Source organism: Magallana gigas, chromosome 1 (genome assembly GCF_963853765.1).
Source record: "Magallana gigas chromosome 1, xbMagGiga1.1, whole genome shotgun sequence".
Taxonomy (NCBI): Eukaryota; Metazoa; Mollusca; class Bivalvia; order Ostreida; family Ostreidae; genus Magallana; species Magallana gigas.
In genome coordinates, this window is record NC_088853.1 from 63,484,850 (window position 1) to 63,507,564 (window position 22,715).

At 34.2% G+C, this 22,715-nt stretch overlaps 2 protein-coding genes and 1 long non-coding RNA gene across 3 annotated transcripts; 1 reads left to right on the forward strand and 2 right to left on the reverse strand.

The window, feature by feature from the left end:
• Positions 1–3,754: 3,754 nt before the first annotated feature.
• Positions 3,755–5,417, reverse strand: LOC136274726 (uncharacterized). The gene is made up of 3 exons (XR_010713163.1): positions 5,296–5,417; positions 4,897–5,116; positions 3,755–4,521 (listed from the first exon to the last, which is right to left on the reverse strand). It is a non-coding gene; the product is annotated as an uncharacterized lncRNA (long non-coding RNA).
• A 63-nt stretch (positions 5,418–5,480) lies between these two features.
• LOC136274716 (uncharacterized) lies at positions 5,481–7,099 on the reverse strand. The gene is made up of 4 exons (XM_066082246.1): positions 6,790–7,099; positions 6,009–6,145; positions 5,811–5,913; positions 5,481–5,647 (listed from the first exon to the last, which is right to left on the reverse strand). Exons 1-4 carry the CDS (start codon positions 6,913–6,915, stop codon positions 5,597–5,599), a joined length of 417 nt encoding a protein of 138 aa, XP_065938318.1. The 5' UTR covers positions 6,916–7,099; the 3' UTR covers positions 5,481–5,596.
• Positions 7,100–9,738: 2,639 nt separating this feature from the next.
• On the forward strand, positions 9,739–13,603 carry LOC136274055 (uncharacterized). Its single transcript, XM_066080139.1, has 7 exons — positions 9,739–9,884; positions 9,989–10,102; positions 10,844–10,932; positions 11,083–11,225; positions 11,422–11,596; positions 11,949–12,082; positions 12,801–13,603. Exons 1-7 carry the CDS (start codon positions 9,817–9,819, stop codon positions 13,131–13,133), a joined length of 1,056 nt encoding a protein of 351 aa, XP_065936211.1. The 5' UTR covers positions 9,739–9,816; the 3' UTR covers positions 13,134–13,603.
• The last annotated feature ends 9,112 nt before the right edge of the window (positions 13,604–22,715 follow it).

Consider the following 22,715-nt stretch of genomic DNA (forward strand, 5'->3'; position numbering starts at 1 on the left):
TCACTCCTTTTTCCATATCATGTTTTGTGGTCAAAAATCAAAGTCGATGATGTCATATTTCCATCTAAAAATCAGACGGAAGACCTCCTCGTTGCTCGCAACGAGATCGTGTCTAGTTATTATTATTTTTTCCAAATTTTGTGCACGCGATTTCTCGAAAACTATTCGGCCGATTTCAGCCATTTTTTCACAGATGATGAGTCATGATCGGAACTTTATATGTTTTTGAAATTTTTGTTGTCATCACCTCCGGTACCGATTTATCGGCCATTTTGTAGTTTTTTACGACCTATTTTGTGCAGAGTTAATCTCAGAAACTATCAGAGATATGACTATGAAAATTTCAGGATAGGTAGTCTATAGTCTGAAGTTGTGCACTATTATTTTGTTTTACGCCAGTGGCACCATTTCTTGGAGCTCGCCTAGGCACGAAAATTGGGTACGAATTTTTATCCAAAATTTTCATACGTTTTGATCTGTATCTTTTTATCAGTTGATATTTTGTTAAGACATATAAAACAAAAGTGGTAGAGAATCATAAGTTCTATTCAACGAAATCAAGAAAAAGGGGCTGGCCCCTTTAATTAAGGGCCAATTTACTCGTAAACTCTATTACAGATAACTTAAAAACGATACAGATTTAGTAATGCATTATAGAAGCAAAGTTGTTGATCGTAACAATATCTATCAGAAAAAATCATTGCCACGCCCCTTTATTACGTAATTAGGGATTTTTAGGGGCCAAAGTACTTAAACTTTGACGCAATATATCTAGAGAAGGAAAAATATTTTGTTAAGCATTGTAGAAGAGAAAATGTTTGCATTGATGATTTTAATCAATTCCAATAATCAAAACACCAATGTCTGTCCCCATTAGGGATCTAGAGGGCTGGCCCCTAAAATATTCAATCATTTTTATTTCAAAAATGATCTAGAATTCTAGATAAGTGTAAGAACAAAAAATGTTAGTATTCGTAAGACCTTTTGAATGAACTTAAGAAAAAGGGGCTGGCCCCTTTATTTAGGAACCAAGGCTCTCGTAAACTCTATTACAAATAACTTAAAAATTATAAAGATATTGTTATGCATTATAGAAGCAAAGTTTTAGATATTACCAATATCTGTTAGAAAAAATCATTGCCACGCCCATTTATTACGTAATCAGGGATTTTAAGGGGCCAAAGTACTTAAACTTTGACGCAATATATCTAGAGGAGGAGACATATTTTGTTAAGCATTGTAGAAAAGAAAATGTCTGTATTGATGATTCTAATCAATTCCAATAATCAAAACACCAATGTCTGTTCCCATTAAGGATCTAAAGGGCTGGCCCCTAAAATATTCAATCATTTGTATCTCAAAAATGATCAACAATTCTAGATAAGTATAACTACAAAAAATGTTAGTATTCGTGAGACCTTTCAAATGAACTCAAGAAAAAAGGGCTGGCCCCTTAAATTAGGGGCCAAGACACCCGTAAACTCTATTACACATACCTTAAAAACGATCAAGATTTTGTAATGCATTATAGAAACAAAGTTGTTGATCGTAACAATATCAGTTTGAAAAACTCATTTCAACACCCATTGATGACGTAATAAGGGATTTTAGGGTACTAAAATCTTAAATCTTTAATGTGCTGTATGTGAAAACCAAAACTCTTTGTTAAGCATTTTAAAGGATATTGACAATCGTATACATTATTTGAAATGGAGTGGCTAAAGGGACTTCTGAAATTTCATTGTTATTTTAATCGTATCGTTTAAAAATTGAACGGAAGACCTACTCGTTACTCGTAACGAGATCGTATCTAGTTATTATTATTTTTTTCCACAAATTTTGTGCACGAGATTTCTCGAAAACTATTCAACCGATTTCGACCATTTTTTCAGAGAAGATGAGTCTTGATGTAAACTTCATACCTTTTTGAGATTTTTCCTGTTGGCACTTCCGGTACCGATTTATCGGCCATTTTGTACATTTTTACGACCTATTTTGTGCAGAGCTGATCTCAGAAACTATCAGAGATATGACTATGAAATTTTCAGGATAGGTAGTCTATAGTCTGAAGTTGTGCACTATTATTTTGTTTTACGCCAGTGGCGCCATTTTTTGGAGCTCGCCTAGGCACGAAAATTGGGTACGAATTTTCATTCAAAATTTTCAAACGTTTTCATCTGTATCTTTTTATCAGTTGATATTTTGTTAAGACATATATAACAAAAATAGTAGATAATTAAACGTTCTTTCCAACAAAATCAAGAAAAGGGGGCTGGCCCCTTAAATTAGGGGCCAAGACACTCGTAAACTCTATTGCAAATAACTTGAAAACGATCAAAATTTTGTAATGCAATATAGAAGCAAAGTTGTTGATTGTAGCAATATTTATCAGGTAAAATCATTTTCACACCCATTTATGACGTAATTAGGGATTTTAAGGGGCCAAAGTACTTAAACTTTGATGCAATATATCTAGAGAAGGAGACATATTTTGTTAGGCAATGTAGAAAAGAAAATGTTTGCATTGATGATTCTAATCAATTCCACTAATCAAAACTCCAAAGTCTGTCCCCATTAAGGATATATAGGGCTGGCCCCTAAAATATTCAATCATTTGTATCTCAAAAATGAACAACAATTTTAGATGGGTGTAAGAACATAAAATGTTAGTATTCGTGAGAACTTTCGATTAAACTCAAGAAAAAGGGGCTGGCCCCTTAAATGAGGAGCCAAGACACTCGTAAACTATATTACAGATAACTTGAAAACAAGCAAGATTTCAAATATCTTTGGTACTTAGCCTATTTTACAAAATTGATACCAGCGAGATTTTAGTCACTGTAAGTGATTGAGACACAAACTTTTATAAATGATAGACAATCGATTGAAGATATATTTAACGAGTTTTCTTTTGTCAACCGTCACTTCCGGTACTCACCAGAAGAGTTCAAACAATTCATTTTTTTCACAAGTTTAACTGATTATCTTTGGTGTTTCATCTGCTATGATTAACAGTAGTGTACACTAAACATATGTATAAAAAACCCTAGCTTTTATTTTCATAAACCTCTTTTGTTCGTCCGTTTTCGGTCTCGAGACAAAAAACCTAGATTCACCAAGATCGCAGATTTGGCAGAGAATATCGATATTTTATCGTATCATATGAAAACAAAATCGGACGGAAGACCTACTCGTTACTCGTAACGAGATCTAGTTTACACACTGGTCACAATGGTCAATATTCAATAACAGGTAATGTAAGAATTTAATTAATCATTAAAAATACGGATACTGTGACGGAGCGGCCAAATTACCGCCTCCGATTGATTACAATCTGGTTACAATGGTCAAGAATTAAATTCATAATAAAAAATACTGAAGACAGAGCGGCCAGATTACCGCCTCCGATTGATTACACTCCGGTTACAATGGTCAATAATATATAACATGTAATGTTAGAATTAAAAAATATGGATACTGGGAAGGAGCGGCCAGATTACCGCCTCCGATTGATTACACTCTGGTTACAATAGTCAATAATTAAATTCATCTTAAAAAATACGGATACTGGGACGGAGCGGCCAGGTTACCGCCTCCGATTGATTACACTCTGGTTACAATGGTCAAGAATTAAATTCATAATAAAAAATACTGATGACAGAGCGGCCAGATTACCGCCTCTGATTGATTACACTCCGGTTACAATGGTCAATAATCTATAACATGTAATGTTAGAATTAAGAAATATGGATACTGGGACGGAGCGGCCAGATTACCGCCTCCGATTGATTACACTCTGGTTACAATGGTCAATAATCTATAACATGTAATGTTAAAATTAAAAAATATGGATACTGGGACTGAGCGGCCAGATTACCGCCTCCGATTGATTACACTCCGGTTACAATGGTCAATTATCTATATCATGTAATGTTAGAATCATTTGATATTTCACTTCAATGAACATTTAAACCAAAGAAAGAAGTATACAGTTTATGTTGATAAAACCACAAAAATAAATTTCAAATCTGTCTGAAGTTGAAAATATGGACAATTTTTAATTTATGCTTGTGTAAACATTACATTTTTCAGTGTAATGTTTTGCTGCATCTCGATTTAAAAGATGTTACCTAATTATTTATATTTTAAAATTGATCAGAAATTTAATCTTTAAATTTAGTTGCATGAAAAATGACAATAAAATACTGCGAATCATCTCAAAATTGAACATAAATCGTTAATGATTTCTTAGATTTATAGGTATGGAATTTTAGCATGAAAGAAGTTATTCCTCAGTTTTTAGTTTTTTCAAAGCTGCCTCAAGATGAATACTGAGCTTTCTTTTGGTTGATGCGATGATCGATTGGATTCTTGAGTTACTCATTAAATCTCGGTAGGAATCGTTGACTTGCACTGTGAAGTCCACCTGAACATCAACTCCTTCCAACGGCCGGCGTTCCTTTGCTGTATCGCAATATCTTATGAACTCCGTTGGTACTGTTTTTCGATTGATGTTCAACTCTACAATATTAAGAGACTAAATTTCTAATAGCTTATTTGACGATAGATGCTTTGGAATCATTCATAGGGGTCAATGTTGGTCGGAGTTGTAATAGATTTTAAATAATATTATTGTATACGTTGGTTGAGATTTACGTTCAGAGAGAGAGAGAGAGAGAGAGAAAGAGAAAGAGAGAGAGAGGGGGGTTACAACCATGATTAGATCTCTAAATTATGTCCAAATGAAATAGGTAAAATCAATAGATTTTAATACCGCTGTTTTGGGCTCTTACAGAATAAAAACTCCAAACTTTCATTTGCTCCCCATATCTCTCTCTCTCTCTCTCTCTCTCTCTCTCTCTCTCTCTCTCTCTCTTTATGATTTAATTAAATTACTCAGAAATTGGTCAATTTGTTCCGTGTACTCTTCGTACACCTCCTCAGCTTCCTCCCAATCTTTGCACCCAGTGCGCTCAACGAAAATTTCTTTCATTAGACTCCGCTTTTTCTCTTTCTCAACCAGCGCACACATAACTCCAACGTCTTTACTTGTGGCAATTTTACGCAAATAGCATAATGCCATTTCTTTTGGAATTGACATTATTGCCTTAAATAGCTGAAAAGCAAATTATTTGAAATGTTTGTCAAAAAATCAATAAAATATGGTTTCATAAAAGCCTGCCCAGATCACGTGGTCAGTTTTGTCATATCTTGTCAATACAGTTCCCAGCCTGTTATTATTTAAATTCAAACTAAGATAATATATTAGACATCTATTTTTTATTTTTGTTTTACCCTCTGATTTATGCTCATTTGGGGATTTTCCGATCGCCATATCCTGAAAATTCTTGTCACCTCTCCAAATACTTCGTTATCACTGCTCGCAGTAGAAAATAGCACTCTAAGTGACTCCTTCTTTGTCTATTGATAAAAATCATAGCAGTTTTTTTAATCAGTATTTGTTTATTGTCATTATACATTTTAAAGCTATCTATCTTCTTCGCTTAAGTGAAATAAAGTTAGCGTATAACTCTCAAGAAAAGTCACCTTGCTGCTTAGTTTTTTGAGGACCTTAAAGGCCACCTCCTGCCAATCCTCATTTGCATTGCCTTGACATATAGGTTTGTCTGATTTGTTCTACTTCATCCTTAAAGTTAAGATGGACAGAAAATGATCGCATTGTTATAGATTAGGAAATTCAACAATTTGAACAAAATTAAAAAGTTCAATTGGTTTATGAAAAGTTTTAACATAAGGATTTTCCATTACTGTGTGTGTGTGTGTGTGTTGTAGTTTTGGATTTATATTACTTGAAAAAACATTCTCTTCGATGTAGTTCTCTGATTGTGCAGGTTTCCGACCATCTTGGCCTCCTCTGGAGACAATCCACAGTACAAATCAACTTTAATTGTCCTGTATGAAGAACGTTTGCATGGACACATGTATAGTGTATAAAATAATCTATTGAATATATATATATTTTTAATTTGAGCCAAAAATATCTTAACCTGTACTCTGACAATAAATCATTGTCGGGCTCCTCCTCTATGAGTTTCCTACAAGCGAGAACCAGATGATTCCCCCTTAGCAGAAATATCCTGTACGCCTCAAGTCTCTCAGATGCAAAGTCATCTGGATTACTAATCTAAATTAAACAAGAAATCTATCAAAAATGTTTGCACTACAGGTCTAATGTTAATGAATTTTGCGAGCTATCTAATGATCAATTTGAAATCATCAATTATGTAGACAATGAAAACATTCCCCTTTTCCCTCTTACTCTATATTTGCAGGGATATTTAGTAATGGGTGTACAGTGACCTTAGATCACGTTTCTAGGTCAAAGGTGAAAGTCAGAGTAAATCTCTTAAAATACATTCCTGGACCATAAATTATGTGTCTTATTATCTTCAGAATTCACAGTATAGGGTCAAAGGAAAATCCTCATCCTAATGTCCATTATTTAAGTTGAACTCACCCAAATTGTAGCCAATTCATAACGTTGTCTAGAATTTACTTTAGTGTCTATTGACTGGTTTGAATTGGGATTGTAGTTTGCATCTATTACACTATTACACTTGTTTTAGATGCAACTTAAAATTTAACTTGATTCATTACATCATTGAATAATATACCAATTTCACGTTAGTACAAATATATATGTACGCAGTGTATATTTAAAAAAATGTTATGAATTTATAAGGATGTTCAAAATATATAATCTTAAAGCTAGTTCTTTTGTTTTTCTTAAAAAAAATATATATAAGATTCACCGAAATTGATTCATACTTCTGCTGGATCCAAGAGTGCAGGCACAATTGTGACAGTACCTCCAGGTGCTTGCAACATTGAGGACTTGATGCAATCTACCCAAGAATCTTCCAGTTCCCTGCACCTGTACACGTGTATTGTCATTATTAAACTCTTTAGAAGCACGTAACAGTAAGATGTCAATAGGAACTGAATTTTACTATTTCCTAAGACCCACCCTCGACCGGTTCATATTGTCAATTTCCCCCTTCCATATTCACTTTACTAGCCTGCTACATAATTATATACACTTCTTGTAATTAAACAGAATCTGCTAAACATGAGACTAATAGCCCTCATTCTAAATACATGTTCACTGGTTTAAATACCTTTAAGTACATCTAGAAAAAAAGTTTTTTTTCACGCCAGCTGCAACATATGTGTATTATCAATTTTAGTTTAGATTTATCATCCATGTCCGCTCCCCTAAATATCAAACAATGCAATTTTTGGTTTCAATTTTAAAAGATCAAGATAGGGAAAAAATTGGACAAAGTATTATAATATACAAAAATGAAAACGTGGCTGGCAGTGCTTGGAATCAGCAAAAGCACGTACTATAATATGAGAAAAAAATTTCAAAGTGAGATTAAAAGTCAAACGTTGTATTCCTTGAATTTTATGCTTAAATTTGACATTTCTACCTAATCGCTCATGAGCCAAAAAGAATAATGAGATACATAGCATTCTCACGTCTAACGAAAGCCCAGAAACTTCATTCGAAATTCGAAAAACGAGATTGGAAAAACTAGATTCAATATCTACATCAACCAATCAAAGCATCGATCTGAAAACCTATATTCTGGCGATTTTTTCGATTACAACAATTTTTTACTAAGACTAAGAACTATGTATCCTGTTATTAAACTGTGTAGATACAGCTAAAAGGAATATATTGTGAAACTGGCAAAGTGCATACTAATAATTTTTCAAAGTGCGTTGTAACGGGGCATCCGTGTTTCATACACACATTCTTTTAAAATTCAACATCTCCCTTACACATACAGTATGTAAAATTGTAACATTCTGAGACAATATCTCATCATCAAAATACCTGAAAATCCAAAAGCTTAAACTTAAAATCCAGGAGCATCCGAGGGCTTTGCCCCAGGCCCTGCACTCCCTGTCAATTTTAATACACTAAAAAAATCCTAGCTACGCCACTGCGGTGCTTTGTTAAGATACCGCCCGTTTATGTAATTTTCCGGCAAATCTCTACAACTTTAATTTGAGAAGTCATGATAATTGTCTGACAGCACAATAATGAACAGTTGTCATTTTTTTATTAGACAAGTCGCGACCAGTGATTATTTAATTAATTCAACTTTACAATAACTTTTCTTAAACTTGCCAGATTAACTATATTTTATGATGAATAATTAGCTACTGATCTCGACTTGACAGAAAAAAATATTGTGTTCAATACAGATAAAAACACTAAACAGAATTTTTTTCGTGGGTATGTTTAGGGAGCATTGGACATTTATGACGCATTTGCCGGTGTAAATAAGAATAATGACCGGGGGTCAAAAAATTACCCCGGTCATTTTTCTACGGATTCATTATTCTGCTATACACCGGCTTTCTGCACATAAAACTTGTTTAGTACGAATATAAACAAAAAAATCTTAGATATAGAGAGGTTTTGTGGAGATCCAGTCAAATTCTTAAGAAATCCATGCAAATGTTTCAGGTTATATAACGAATTCAGATATAATGAATTTACGGAAATAGCAAATAAATTTTGAGTCCCACATAAGCATATGATTAATAAATTCCTTTATTAATTTGATTTTATTCAAGCTCGTCTGATAAGATTGCAAAATATTAACTGACCAGATTGGAAATATAGAGCTCATTTGAAATGGGCGGAGACAAATTGACGCGGACGTCTGAGAAAACATAGGATTGAAACTATAGTTAAACGAAGGGTATTTTCAATCCACCTCTGCGTTTCAAACTTGTTTTATGAGTTAAGCGATCATTTTGTTAAGTATTAGCAAAGCGATTAAAACCATTTTATTTCATCAACAAGTCCCAATTCGGGAGAGATTATACCAAGGCAAAACAATGTCCTATGACTTGAGATAACCAGTCGTCACAAGTCTGAAAACAATAGGAGCCATTGTATTACTGATTTGCTAATATTGAATAAAATTTGCCCCCGCCCATTTCAAATGTTTTGACTAACATGTGAAATTGACCGAAGCTGTATATTTCCAATCTTGCCAGTTAATGTTCCGCGATCTTTAAATTCTAATTCTATTATTAACTTCATCTGGATGAGTTCCTATACAAATAAATACATTTATTTGCATTTTTATTTCATGTGTCTGCTTTACGATGACGTTTTGACATGAGACAACGGACGGATTCTCATTTTAAATCCTCTGAGAACTCAGTAACTTGCTTCAAAATTAAAAAAAAATTCTGCTGACTAACATAAAAATCAATGTTACTTATTATAGGATAAAGCAGGAAACAAAATCAAAAAAGAAATGAATTTGTGACTATACATAAATTTACATTTCAGTGATGAAAGAAAAAAGTATTATAAACACGCCTCAAAAGCCAAGGACAATCCCGAAAAATACCTATCAATGATAATAGATGCCATGGACCAGAACAAAACGTACCTCCCACACTTTCTATACAAAGGAAAGTTTTTATCTAACATGTGGAAACTACGTTTAAATCTAATGGGAGTCATTGTTCATGGAATAGGTATACATAAACATTATCACACATTATGGCATCCTATTTTGATCTCATTTCTTTATAACGTGACATCGTTTGAAAGTTTTCATGGCCATAATAAGATTCCTCCATACTAAGACAAGCTTCAGGCTTTACAGGAGTAAAGTAAAGACTAGATTCGTGAAAAAAGAGGATTTTTTAAATTACCATCAACTTTATAATTTTATAGGCATCTATGGCTTCTTTGATTATTTCCAATGGTCCCACGGTAGCAACCTCACCATATCTGTTCTGTTGCAATGTCTTCTCATGCTAGACAAAATTCCGGACACATTGTATTTGCAAATGGACAATTGTCCTGGACAGAATAAAAACCGGTAATTTTACACAACACCAGAGTAAATGAAATGACAATTTATTTTATTTATTTCGTCTGATTTTATTCACACTATCATATGTTAATTACTAAAATTATGTTTAGATATATACTTGGATTCCTCTGTTGGTTGGTGGAGATTGGCGTATTCAAAAAAATCAAAGTGTCATTCCTCATGGTCGGACACACGCATGAGGATATAGATCAAGTATTCTCCAGGTACAATCAACCTCGAAGGAAATTGCGCAAATTTTGTAACAAGGAACTTTATGTTTAGAAATCGATTTATGAAATATTCTTCTTTAATTAAGAGATAAATTGGGATTGACGAGATTCGACTGCAATCATAAACATTGCACACTAGTAATATGTACAAATCATCTGATAAATTACAATCTTACTACTAGTACCCATCATCAATAGTTTATTTTACTCCTCTCTGATCTGCATAATTTTTATTGTTCCCCAACATAATAAATAAACATAATTACAATGAATCCATGCTAAATTAAAGCCTCGTCCTAGACCGTAAATCTTGTCCCCCTCGGTGGAATTCCTCTTGTCCACAATCGTAATAGTCTTTAATTTAATTTCATTTGTAACAAGCATTTTGATTGGCTAATCACACAAAAAAAATTAATTTATTTTGTATAACCTGGTTAGCCAACGTCCCCTTGACAACCACATATTCATGCGCGTGTTAGAGTTTTTATGTAAATTAAATTTTATGCAAAAATCAACAATTTCTATATTAAATTATTGATTTTAAACAATCTTTTTACAAAATTATAAGGAATGCTTTGAAACAGTGCTTCGCGGATTATAAAGTGTGCACTGCCTCAAACCAGGTTATATCGGATAATCTGGGCAAAAATTAAAAACATTCCTTAATTGGCCAGGTGCAAATTTTCATATTAAATTCTGACCTTTACATTCAAACAAATTTCTTTCTACCTTCAGATTTTCTAGCCTCCTTTCCAGGCGGAGTGCTTTGACTCTAACCAAATTAATAACTGCGTTTGAAAGGTGTTACACTCCGGTACCAACAGGTGACAATTTCCCCGAGTTTCTAAAGACCTTTCTTGACTCTCATTTTCTCATTTTTTCCCCAGTGAAATGTGATGATAAAACAATAGAATGCAGACGTTCAATTATAGTTTCTTTTATTCCATGCATTTCTTTTTAATATGATTTTTTAGGAATAAGAACGGACAGAGTATACAATATTTCAGAAGCCTTGGACCTTGAAAATATTTCAGGCCATTCAAAGCCGCATGCTTTTAAAATAATTAAGGAAGACGCAAAAGCGACGATTTTTTGGAAGAAATGGTCGACCGATCGGGTATGTGTAGTAATTAAAGCTACACTTTACAGCTGTTGCATAGATATAATATAAATATAAAGCGTCGTATCTTTTAAAGAACGATGGTCATCAGTTTAAACAAATGATTACTACAAGTAGTAGATAGTCAATTTCCTTGATGCTTAAAATTGAGAAAATATTTTCCGTCACATAATTTTTTTCTGATAAATTTCAGATATGGCAAAAATGTGAAGGAACCCTTCTTAAGGATAATGCATTAGTATTTAGGAAACTTAGTCCATGTGTGGACGATCTTGACATGGAAAGGCTTGAGCGGGACGTGAGGGGCTCGTACAGATATTTTACAAAAAATGAGGACAAACAGTGGTGGGAAAATTTTTTTGCCGAAGGTATTCAGTGTAACTGATTTTAAACCACGAGATACAATAACCAAGCTTTCACTAAAATTATGATAATATATTTCAAAACATTATTTTATAATTAAAAACCATCAAAATGTTTCCCAAAGTTCCTTGCCTGTTTCAACATGTATATTTAATGTGAACACCCGTCCGGTCTTGTGGATGGTGAAGCGTATAATTGTGGTATTGGATGAGAGAGAGAGAGAGAGGAGAGAGAGAGAGAGAGAGTCGTTTAGTGGTCAATGGTCGGTTGCATGGTTTGATGCATACATAATTATTACATAAAGTCCATGCTGATATAATTTTAAAGAAATGAAATAAAGATATTGATGTACTTTAGTCAATGAAGAGTATGATTCAGACGACGAAGATGATGGAATTGCAGAGCAATTATTGGATAAAAAAAGGCAGAATTCCCCAAACACTGAAGATCTAGAGGTTCACATTTCCGACACAGAGGACCCTATTCCCCCAGTAATTTATTTGTTATATACAATATTTTGATATATTTAGCCCATGAATCGTAAACTTCCAAATCAGTTTATACTTTAAGCAATTTTTTTTGTCATGTCTAATGTTGATACTTCTCTTGTCACTGCCTTAAATTTAGAATTTGAAAAAAATAAATGAAAGTAATTTTCTCATACCCGAGAAATGTTAGAACATATCATCGAAGAATCCTCCAAGAAATAATGTAAATGAATTCTAATCTGATGCGTACTACCTTAAATCTGACATGAATTCATAATCATGCGTCATTCCCATTCACGTTCGACTACTGTAAACTACGTTTTTACATACGTACATGTACTTAATTCCGCGATTCCGCTGTTTTGTATAAAACTGTATAGTTTTTGAAAGAATTGTAAATTGGTTTAAATCTGGTTGTAACGCGCTTTCTGATTGGCTAAAAAAAATTTATATCGTATAAAGAATGTTGATACTTTATTTTTTAAAATATTACCCGTCCCAATGTAGGCATTTTACCCGAACTAATGGCCTCTACTTTTTTTAGTTTATCAGCTAGGATTAAAAACTTTATAGTAAAGCATACTAAAACTGTTTTAACAGAAAACGACAAAGTGAAAGGCAAACAGGACAACCGATTATGCCAAAATATATATAATTAGAAACCCAAATAACATACATAATATATCTATTATATGCTTACTACTTATTTTGAAAATGATAGGTTGTCATTGGAAAGAGGCGGAAAGAAGCGGTCCCTCCTTGTACTATAGTGGGGATGATGGCATTAATGGATGTCCCTCGGTACGCCGGCGAGTGGCCACAGATAGGCCAGATAATATCTCATGAAGGGGATGAGGTAGACATACACTGGTATGGTGGAAGCAAGACATCCCCATGGAAACCTTGTAAAAGGAGCGTGCCGGGTGAGCGAGGAAGAAGAACGGACTGGGTGGAAAAATGTTTAACATCACATATAGTTTCAACATTCAAGCTTACAGGGTCTGGAAATATTCCTAGACATATAAAAGACATTGTTGAAAACTATCATGATTAAATTAAACTTTTGCTTGTGTTTAGTATTTCAGGTATATATTTGGCCGCTATGTTCCACAATTAACCTTGCATTTCATTTATTATATTAAATTGATAAGTACATATTATTTACTTAGGTTTGACCATTGTAACCGGAGTGTAATCAATCGGAGGCGGTAATCTGGCCGCTCCGTCCCAGGATCTGTATTTTTTAAGATGAATTTAATTCTAACATTACATGTAATAGATAATTGACCATGTAACCGGAGTGTAATCAATCGGAGGCGGTAATCTGGCCGCTCCGTCATCAGTATTTTTTGTTTTGAATTTAATTATTGACCATTGTAACCATAGTGTAATCAATCGGAGTCGGTAATCTGGCCGGTCCGTCCCAGGATCCGTATTTTTAAAGATGAATTTAATTATTGACCATTGTAACCAGAGTGTTATCAATCGGAGGCGGTAATCTGGCCGCTCCTTCCCAGTATCCATATTTTTTAATTCTAACATTACATGTTATAGATTATTAACCATTGTAACCGGAGTGCAATCAATCGGAGGCGGTAATCTGGCCGCTCTGTCTTCAGTATTTTTTATTATGAATTTAATTCTTGACCATTGTAACCAGATTGTAATCAATCGGAGGCGGTAATTTGGCCGCTCCGTCACAGTATCCGTATTTTTAATGATTAATTAAATTCTTACATAACATGTAATTGAATATTGACCATTGTAACCGGTGTGTAAATTAATTCTAACATTACATGTTATAGATTTATTGACCATTGTAACCAGAGTGTAATCAATCGGAGGCGGTAATCTGGCCGCTCCGTCCCAGTATCCATATTTTTTAATTCTAACATTACATGTTATAGATTTATTGACCATTGTAACCAGAGTGTAATCAATCGGAGGCGGTAATCTGGCCGCTCCGTCCCAGTATCTATATCTTTTAATTCTAACATTACATTTTATAGATTTATTGACCATTGTAACCAGAGTGTAATCAATCGGAGGCGGTAATCTGGCCGCTCCGTCCCAGTATCTGTATTTTTTAATTCTAACATTACATGTTATAGATTTATTGACCATTGTAACCAGAGTGTAATCAATCGGAGGCGGTAATCTGGCCGCTCCGTCCCAGTATCCATATTTTTTAATTCTAACATTACATGTTATAGATTATTGACCATTGTAACCGGAGTGTAATCAATCGGAGGCGGTAATCTGGCCGCTCCGTCCCAGTATCCATATTTTTTAATTCTAACATTACATGTTATAGATTATTGACCATTGTAACCGGAGTGTAATCAGTCGGAGGCGGTAATCTGGCCGCTCTGTCATCAGTATTTTTTATTATGAATTTAATTCTTGACCATTGTAACCAGATTGTAATCAATCGGAGGCGGTAATTTGGCCGCTCCGTCCCAGTATCCGTATATTTAATGATTAATTAAATTCTTACATAGCATGTAATTGAATATTGACCATTGTAACCAGTGTGTAAATTAATTCTTACATTACATGTTATTGATTATTGACCATTGTTTCCGGAGTGTAATCAATCGGAGGCGGTAATCTGGCCGCTCCGTCCTAGTATCCGTATTTTTAATGATTAATTAAATTCTTACATAGCATGTAATTGAATATTGACCATTGTAACCAGTGTGTAAATTAATTCTTACATTACATGTTATTGATTATTGACCATTGTAATCAGAGTGTAATCAATCGGAGGCGGTAATTTGGCCGCTCTGATCCCAATATATGTATTGATTCATTTATTACATAACATTTATAAATATATTACATTTAGACTTTTTTCGACTTCATCAAATGGAATTGGAGTGTTATTTCATTGGGGATGGTATTCTGGCCACAGCAATCCAATTACCTGCATTAACTCACTTGTTACGCAACAATTAATTATTACATTACATGTCACTACATGCCTTTTTGAGTAATCATTGTAACTGGGGTGTTTTCTATCGAGGGCGGTAATCTGGCCGCTTCAATTCCAAATACTTTGTATTTATATGTATTACATAACATGTAATGATTACATCATATCTTATTATGTCTTCATCATTGTTGCTGGAGTGTCATCCATCGGAGGCGGTAATCTGGCCGCTCCATTGCTGTTCATTTATCATTTAAATTTTAACATGCAATTAAATATATAAATACTAATGTGACTAAACCAAGAAAGTTTTAAATGTGTTTTGTATTGCCAGAATGGTAATGGTATATAACAAAAAAAGCTACGAAGAACTATGTAGTTCACTGTTTATTATATACCTATTGACTGGCTATGAGGACGCTAGCAAGTTTACTGTTCCCCGAGACAGGAACTATTTTACAAGGAGAAGCAAGTTAAAAAGTATTTTATTATACCAAATAGTACTTGATTTGTTGGCGATGCAGATTTCTTTATGATATAAACAATTGCAAATTACAGTAATCGGCATCAAAATTTAACTGAGCGACTCAGATAACACCTGAGGTGTTCCAGGTTAAAAACATGAGGGAAATAGAATGCTTCCAGTGAATAGTTTAGACAATATAGCACGGGAACTTATATTCACTGAGGTAAAATAAACTCGTATAAATCATATGCAATCGCTATATATAAATACATGTGGATGTTAAATCTTTTCCTAAAATATATATAAAAGATTTTGACACAATATTAGCTATAAACAAAGATTATGCGAGAAACTTATCCGATTAACTGATTAAAAGGGTCGGAACGATGGAGACCGGTAAAAAAAAAAGTAAAGGGTTTGTCGTATGAAATAAAATTCTAGTATACATGTACCAGAAAAAAGCGAAATGCTGTTAATTTCCGTAGCACAAGCTAGAACCCCCAGTGTCCATAGTGCTTGGATTAACTGGTTAGTGACCCATACGCATAAGCACAAAAGCGCACACCATGCAGTTATGTTACAAAGCTAGCTAGCATACTACAGAGGGTGTTTAAGGATCAGAGGGTGCATATACTACAGAATAAAACAGATTAAGAAAAATTCAAATTGGAAATGTAAGAGTTATGTGAAGTGCGTGTAATATAGCTATAGGAGTGACGCATAATAAGCACATATAGGGAAGTTATATAAAGCATAAAAAATAACACTGAAAACATGCAATTTGCTAATAGGTCTACATGAAATAGTGTGCATGCTATAGAGATATATTGTGGATGCTATAGAAATATATTGTGCATACTAAGAGTTATAATTAACAATGAAGTACACTCGCAATCTAAATACGCAATATCATTCTGTATACAAAATAAATCTCTCTCTCTCTCTCTCTCTTTCAGGACATGTGGTTAAAACCATGCTGAATCTTAGGTTTTCGCTTCATGACGTAACAGTTGGTCTTACGTCATTTTGCAGTGGATTTTGTTAGACTTGCACACTAAAACCGGCGCTTTTAAATGCAATGAAATACAAGGGTGGATCCTGAAATTTATAGATTTCAGATGGAGTTTTCAAGCACAGGGGTTCTTAATTTCTCCAGATCCTTTATATACCTGATGCTACTGGTGGTTGGAATCAAGTTTGTAAAAAAAAAAATCAATTTACCGGTAAAAAATCAAGGTTCTTTCCAGCCCTCCTCCCTTTGTAGTTGGGAGAGGGGTGTGAAACAATATCACAATAATTTTACCACTTTCCGTCATTTGCATAAACAAAACAAAACCTGGTATATACATTGTATATAATCTGCAAATAATTATCAAAATGTTGCAGACCCATACATGTTTAATTTAGAATATTGGTTGAACAATAGTATACATCATCTATTTGTAACACGGTTGGATCCACCTATACTCTCTCAGTGCTGGGGGTAAATATGACGTCACAGCGGAAGTGACGCTACCAGCGTCTGCAGTGAGCGGAGGAGGAAGGATGCCTTCTTTTATGGCAGCCGTGTATATTGTATATTTGACAATTTACAGTTAACTGAGCGGTTTTTTTTTTCTGTAGCAAAGTTCACGCGGTGGATAAAATGTGCAAGGTTAGTGAAATTGACATGGTAGAACTGCCAAGGCTTGACCTCGGAAGTTTCGGTAGAGTGTGAAATTTACGCTAGCTTGTGATGAATTCTGCAATGTTTTGGTTACATTGCCTGAGCAATATTTGAAGTGAAAGGATATTTATTCCCTTTGTATCTTTTAATAATTTCTTCGGCGAAATTGAACTGGAGAAAGGGGGTGGGGGGTGGGGTTAGTCATGCCAGGCATGACTAACCCCCTATTACGCGTGCGCCAAATAAAGGGGGGGGGGTTAGTCGTGCCTGGCATGACTAACCCCCTACTACGCATGCGCTAACTGATACTGAAGAAATAAAGAGAGATTGAACAAAATGAATAAAAAAAAAAAGAACACCAGCACATTCAATGCCATGAAATAAAATAAATTAAACAAAATAAAACACACAAAATGAAATAAAAAAAAAACAATAAACAAATACAAGTTTTAACTGACTTGAATGAATAAAATATCAGGGATGTTGAAATCATTCCTTTAAGTTTCAACTATAGTCTGTATAACCCAATATTTATAAGGGAAATTTATGTTAGTTGACTAAGTTAGTTGGAACTAACACAACAGACAATAAAAATTCAAGTTAGTTGTCTAAGTTAGTCTAACTAAGGGCAATTTTCTTGAAAGCCCTAAATTCCAAGAATCAAAATAATTCCAAATTCAAATAATACTCTGTGTAAAAAAATAATTATTTTGTAGGCAAATTGAATTTTTTTGCCAAAATAAATTGAGTCTTAAATGGGTGAGAAAACTATATTGTTGCAAACATTCAATAATTGTGAGTTTCGATTTTTTGAACAGATGTAATTTTAGGGGTTTAAAGGAAATATGTAAAGGTTTATTAAGTAACTATGGTGTGTAAACTAATGGTAAAACTGTGGCCTCAACCATGAAAGGCTGATATTAAATGTATTTAATTTTAGCTCATGCACACAAGGAAGCCTGAGACTTTGAAAGGAGAAAATATCAGAGGTTTCCAATGTCCTGAAACGGTTTCAGAGGTGAAAGTATCAATTCTGTTGTACATCACTTATCATCACTCAACCATAAATAATGCATCACTTAGAAATAAAGCTGTACTGCATTTTCCTAAATTCTTTGATGACAATGATGGGTAAAATAAAGTGAAAAGGAAAAACTCAAATCCTGTTTATTGTATGATCAGTTCTGGATAACAATTTTCAAGCTGTATATTTTTTACTGGTAAACCCTGTCAATAGTTCATTTTATTGGAAACAAGGTTAATAAGATATGAGGCAGCAGAATGTTTCACTGTTATCTTGAATACGTTGTACCCTGTGCGGACCATAGAAAAAGAGGCTACTGTTGAGCATCGATATGTTAATTTGACAGGTCGGATCAGAGACAAGTATGGGATGTAACCAGTGCAGGAATTTACAAAAAAAAGCAGAAAAACGAAGTTGCATATTATTTATAGTTTTAGTCTATTTTCATTAATTTTACCCGTCGGTGAAAATTCTATACATTTACACGATTTTTTCCTTTAATTTTAAGCTCCAAGAAAAAAAAAGGACAAGAAGACTGCACGTCAGATAGACTGCACGCCATTTATCAATGTTTGAAAAAAAATGGATTAAATTTAATTGGATTACTTTAATTGTTTGTTTTAAATCAACGAATGGAAATTGCAATAATTTATGAATCGATATGACTAAGTCAACCCCGTTCCTCTACCAATGTCATCTTGTGATTGATGTTTGAAAGGAGTGCAAAGCCATGAAGTGAAATTCGATCGTAAGAAACATAATCACCTGAGTTGCGTAAAAATTGGTTGGAGTCTGTCTACACGGTCAACACACATGAAGAAAAATCTGATGTTCCAAGAGTAGATATACTGAAAACAAGAAATCTATTTTATGGATAATAATTCTCCTTAATAGTACAAGTGAGATCAACGTGTTCTTGTCTGTGGTCAGTTAATCCACCTGACCATGAAAACGTCTTATTATATGAAGTTTTCTGTCCGAAACAGAAAATGAAATTCGAGTGTAGGAGATGATCCTATTCATTCATAATGTTGAACCACACTTCGTTAATATGTGCCTTTTCTGTATCTAATAAACACCATTTTAGTGATAACCATCTTTTATTTCAGACGTCGGTATCAGTGTGATGCGCCATCGCACAGTGCATTCCGGTGAGCTTTCACCCATAATTAACGACGCAATAGATCAAAAGTGTATCGTCATTGCTCAATGCTCTCAGATGAACTTTCATTCATAGTTTACAACACAATCAATCAAAGGTTTATCGTATTCATTCGAAAACAAGTACCCCCTCTACTGTTTAACCTTTTTGTAAAGTAACCCCCCCCCCCCTCGTTGGGGTGCTGATGTTCCCGTTGGGGTCACCAATGTGAATCATTGATTTACAGCCACTGTTGGACAGACCCCACTGTTTCCCCTCTCTACAGCCGCACGTGCCCAGAACAATAGCTCCATTCAATTGAGAACAATATCACCTATTGTTTTCCCCTCTCTGTACAACCACTTATACTTATGTCATATATTTTTGTTCCATGCATTTTTTGAGAATAAAAGTATACAACATTTCGGAGGCGTTGGACCTGGAAAATATTTCAGGGCATTCAAAGCCACATGTTTTTAAAATCATTAGGGAAGAGGGAAAAGCAACGATTTTTTGGAAAAAATGGTCGACCGATCGGTTATGTGCACTGTAGTGCTCAAAGCTACTCTTTTCAGCTGTTGCAAAGATATGATAAAAATAACAATAAAAAACTATGATCACGAGTCTAAACAAATGATTACTTTAAGTACTACATAGTAAATTGCCTTGATGCTTAAAATTGAGAGAATATTCTCCGTCACATGATTTCTTTTTTGGAAAAAATTTCAGATCTGGCAAAAATGTAAAGGGAATCTTCTGAAGGATAATAACTAACACTTCACTAAAATTAGTCCATGTGTGGACGACATTGACTTAGAGAGACTTGAGCGGGATTTGAGGCCCTCATTTAGATGTTTTGCAAAAAATGAGGACTAACAGTGGTTGGAAAAGTTTTTTGTCGAAGGTATTCAGTTTAATTGATTTTAAACCACGAGAAACATTAACTAAGCTTTCACTAAAATTATGATAATGTATTTTGATACTTTATTTCATGACTGAAAACAGACTTTAAAAACCATCAAAAATGTTTGCCAAAAGTGCCTTGCTATAACTTTATTTAATGTAAACATCCGTCTGGTGGATGGGGAAGTGTATGGTCATGATGTTGTATAAGAGAGAGAGAGAGAGAGAGAGAGAGAGAGAGAGAGAGAAATGTAATTGCTTTTAGTTGTAAATATTAGGTTGCATGATTTAATGCATGGCCTGGAAACATAATTCCTACATGAAGTCCATGCTGATATAATTATGAAGAAATGAAATGAAAATGTTGATGTAATCCAGTCAATGAATATTCAGAAGATGAACATGGAGAAATTCAACAGCGACTGTTAGATAAAAAAAACCCGCCATAATTCGCCAAACATCGAGGAAGATCTAGAACTCCACATTTCGGACACAGAGGACCCTATAAAGCGGTTGTCACATAAAAAAACGCCAGAACTCGTCGACATAGAAGATATAAAACTCGACATTTCAGACACAGAGGACCCTAGTCCCCCAGTAATTTATTTGTGATGTACAATATTTAAAAACAAAAATAAAGTCATAAACATGTATAATTCCCATTCAATATCGACTACTGTATATTACTTTATGTGTTTACTAGAGTTCTTTGCGATTTTGTATAAAATAACATGTATTTTTTACGAATAAAAAAGTAAAATAAGTTAATACTTAATTTTTCATAATATTACCCATACTCTAATTTTTGGCTTATACTAAGCTAGGATTAAGGGATTTATACGAAAGCATACTACCACTGTTTTAACAGGAAACGACAGAGTGAAAGACAACAGGAAAACCGAATATGTCTGAATCTCCCGAAAGATATACAATCATCAACCCAAATAACAAACATATAATTTTATATGCCCGATATACTTTGAAAATGATATGTGGTCATTGAAGGAAGCGGACAGAAGCGGTTCCTCCTACCAAGGTTTGGATGATGGATGTTCCTCGTTATGCCGGAGAGTGGCCACAGATAGGCCAGAAATTATCGCATCAAGGGAATGAGGTGAACATCAACTGTTAGGCGGAAGCAAGACATTCTCATGGTAAAAGAAGCGTACCAGGAGAGCGAGGAAGAAGAACAGACAGGGTGGAATAATGTTTATTGTCTTAAATAGTTTTTAAATTGAAGCTTCTAGGGTCTGGAAACATTCCAAAACATATCAAAGACATTGTTCAAACCTATCACGATTAAAGGAAACCATTACTTGTATTTAGATATTTCATGTATATCTTTGGCTGCTCCGTCACACAACTGAACTTGCATTTAATACATTGCAATGAATTATTACATATTATTTACTTAGTTTAGACCATTGTTACGTAAAATCTATCAATCGGAGGCGGGAATTTTGCCGCTCCGTCCCAGTATCAGTTTTTTTTAAATGATGATTTTGATTATTACATTAAATATTTTAGATTATTAGCCAATGTAAGCAGAGTGTAATCAATCTATCAACAAATACAAGAGTAATATTGCTGAAATTTCACACCGGACGCAGAAAGAGATTACCAGTGTGGATTTTTATAGTAATGTGATTGTAGCATTAGATCAGATGAACGACGTTAACACTGGGAGATTGATGGTCATTCATTATCTGTCTGAAGAAGTGAAAAAACAATTTTTACCTAAATTGACTGGGGTTTCTTATGAGGAATATCGGCAGAAATTTCCAAGTTACAGCCCACCCCTCTAGGAAAAAGAAGTGAATAGAATGTCATCGGCTACATCAATGGATCGAGTCGATGCGGGTGACAGCCATTCAATTCGGGTGGATGAAATGAACAGCAATCTCTGGAAGGAAATCTGGGAGAAAACGAGTGACTTTTGATCTCACATGGGACCAAAAATATGATTTACCTCCAGAGGACCGAAGAAATCAATGAATGTTTGAGGCCCTAGACCGTGCAAGGACCGTACATAAAGAAAATTATGGATCTATGTGAAACAACAAAAATATCGAGTTTGTGTATCATAATGCTGTTCTATATATTGTATTTTTTAAAGCAGTGCTATTTGAAGTGAATGTTGTACATGTATTTATGGTTAATAAATCTGTTGTAAAACAGAACCATTTTAACAAGAGCTTAGACTTTGGGTATTTGTGTCAAACAGCAATATGACGTAGGCCTTTCTATTTCACTGCTGGCCATTTTTTGACTCTTTGAAATCAACAAGATTTATTTGGCTTTGAGGTAAGACTACGCAATCGGTGCATATTTAGCTTGAAATCGCGTCATTTTTAACTTGTTTTGACGCAAGAAATAGATAGCTACATGTACATCCAACCAAAAGTCCAAGGTCTTGTTAAAATGGGATTTGCATTTGTTTTATCATGCTTTTTCAGTTGTTTACAATATTTTCGCTTTCAATGAGAAAGCGACATTTCAAAAGC

Excerpts from the sequence above, each read along its gene's own strand:
- LOC136274055 (XM_066080139.1), top strand. The coding sequence starts at position 9,817 with ATGCTAGACAAAATTCCGGACACATTGTATTTGCAAATGGACAATTGT. Across the intron at positions 10,103-10,843 it reads ATAGATCAAGTATTCTCCAG|ATTTTCTAGCCTCCTTTCCA; the intron begins GTACAATCAACC and ends TTCTACCTTCAG. Across the intron at positions 12,083-12,800 it reads CAGAGGACCCTATTCCCCCA|GTTGTCATTGGAAAGAGGCG; the intron begins GTAATTTATTTG and ends TGAAAATGATAG.
- LOC136274716 (XM_066082246.1), bottom strand. The coding sequence starts at position 6,915 with ATGACAATACACGTGTACAGGTGCAGGGAACTGGAAGATTCTTGGGTA. Across the intron at positions 6,146-6,789 it reads CACTCTTGGATCCAGCAGAA|ATTAGTAATCCAGATGACTT; the intron begins GTATGAATCAAT and ends TGTTTAATTTAG. Across the intron at positions 5,914-6,008 it reads GATTTATTGTCAGAGTACAG|GACAATTAAAGTTGATTTGT; the intron begins GTTAAGATATTT and ends TTCTTCATACAG.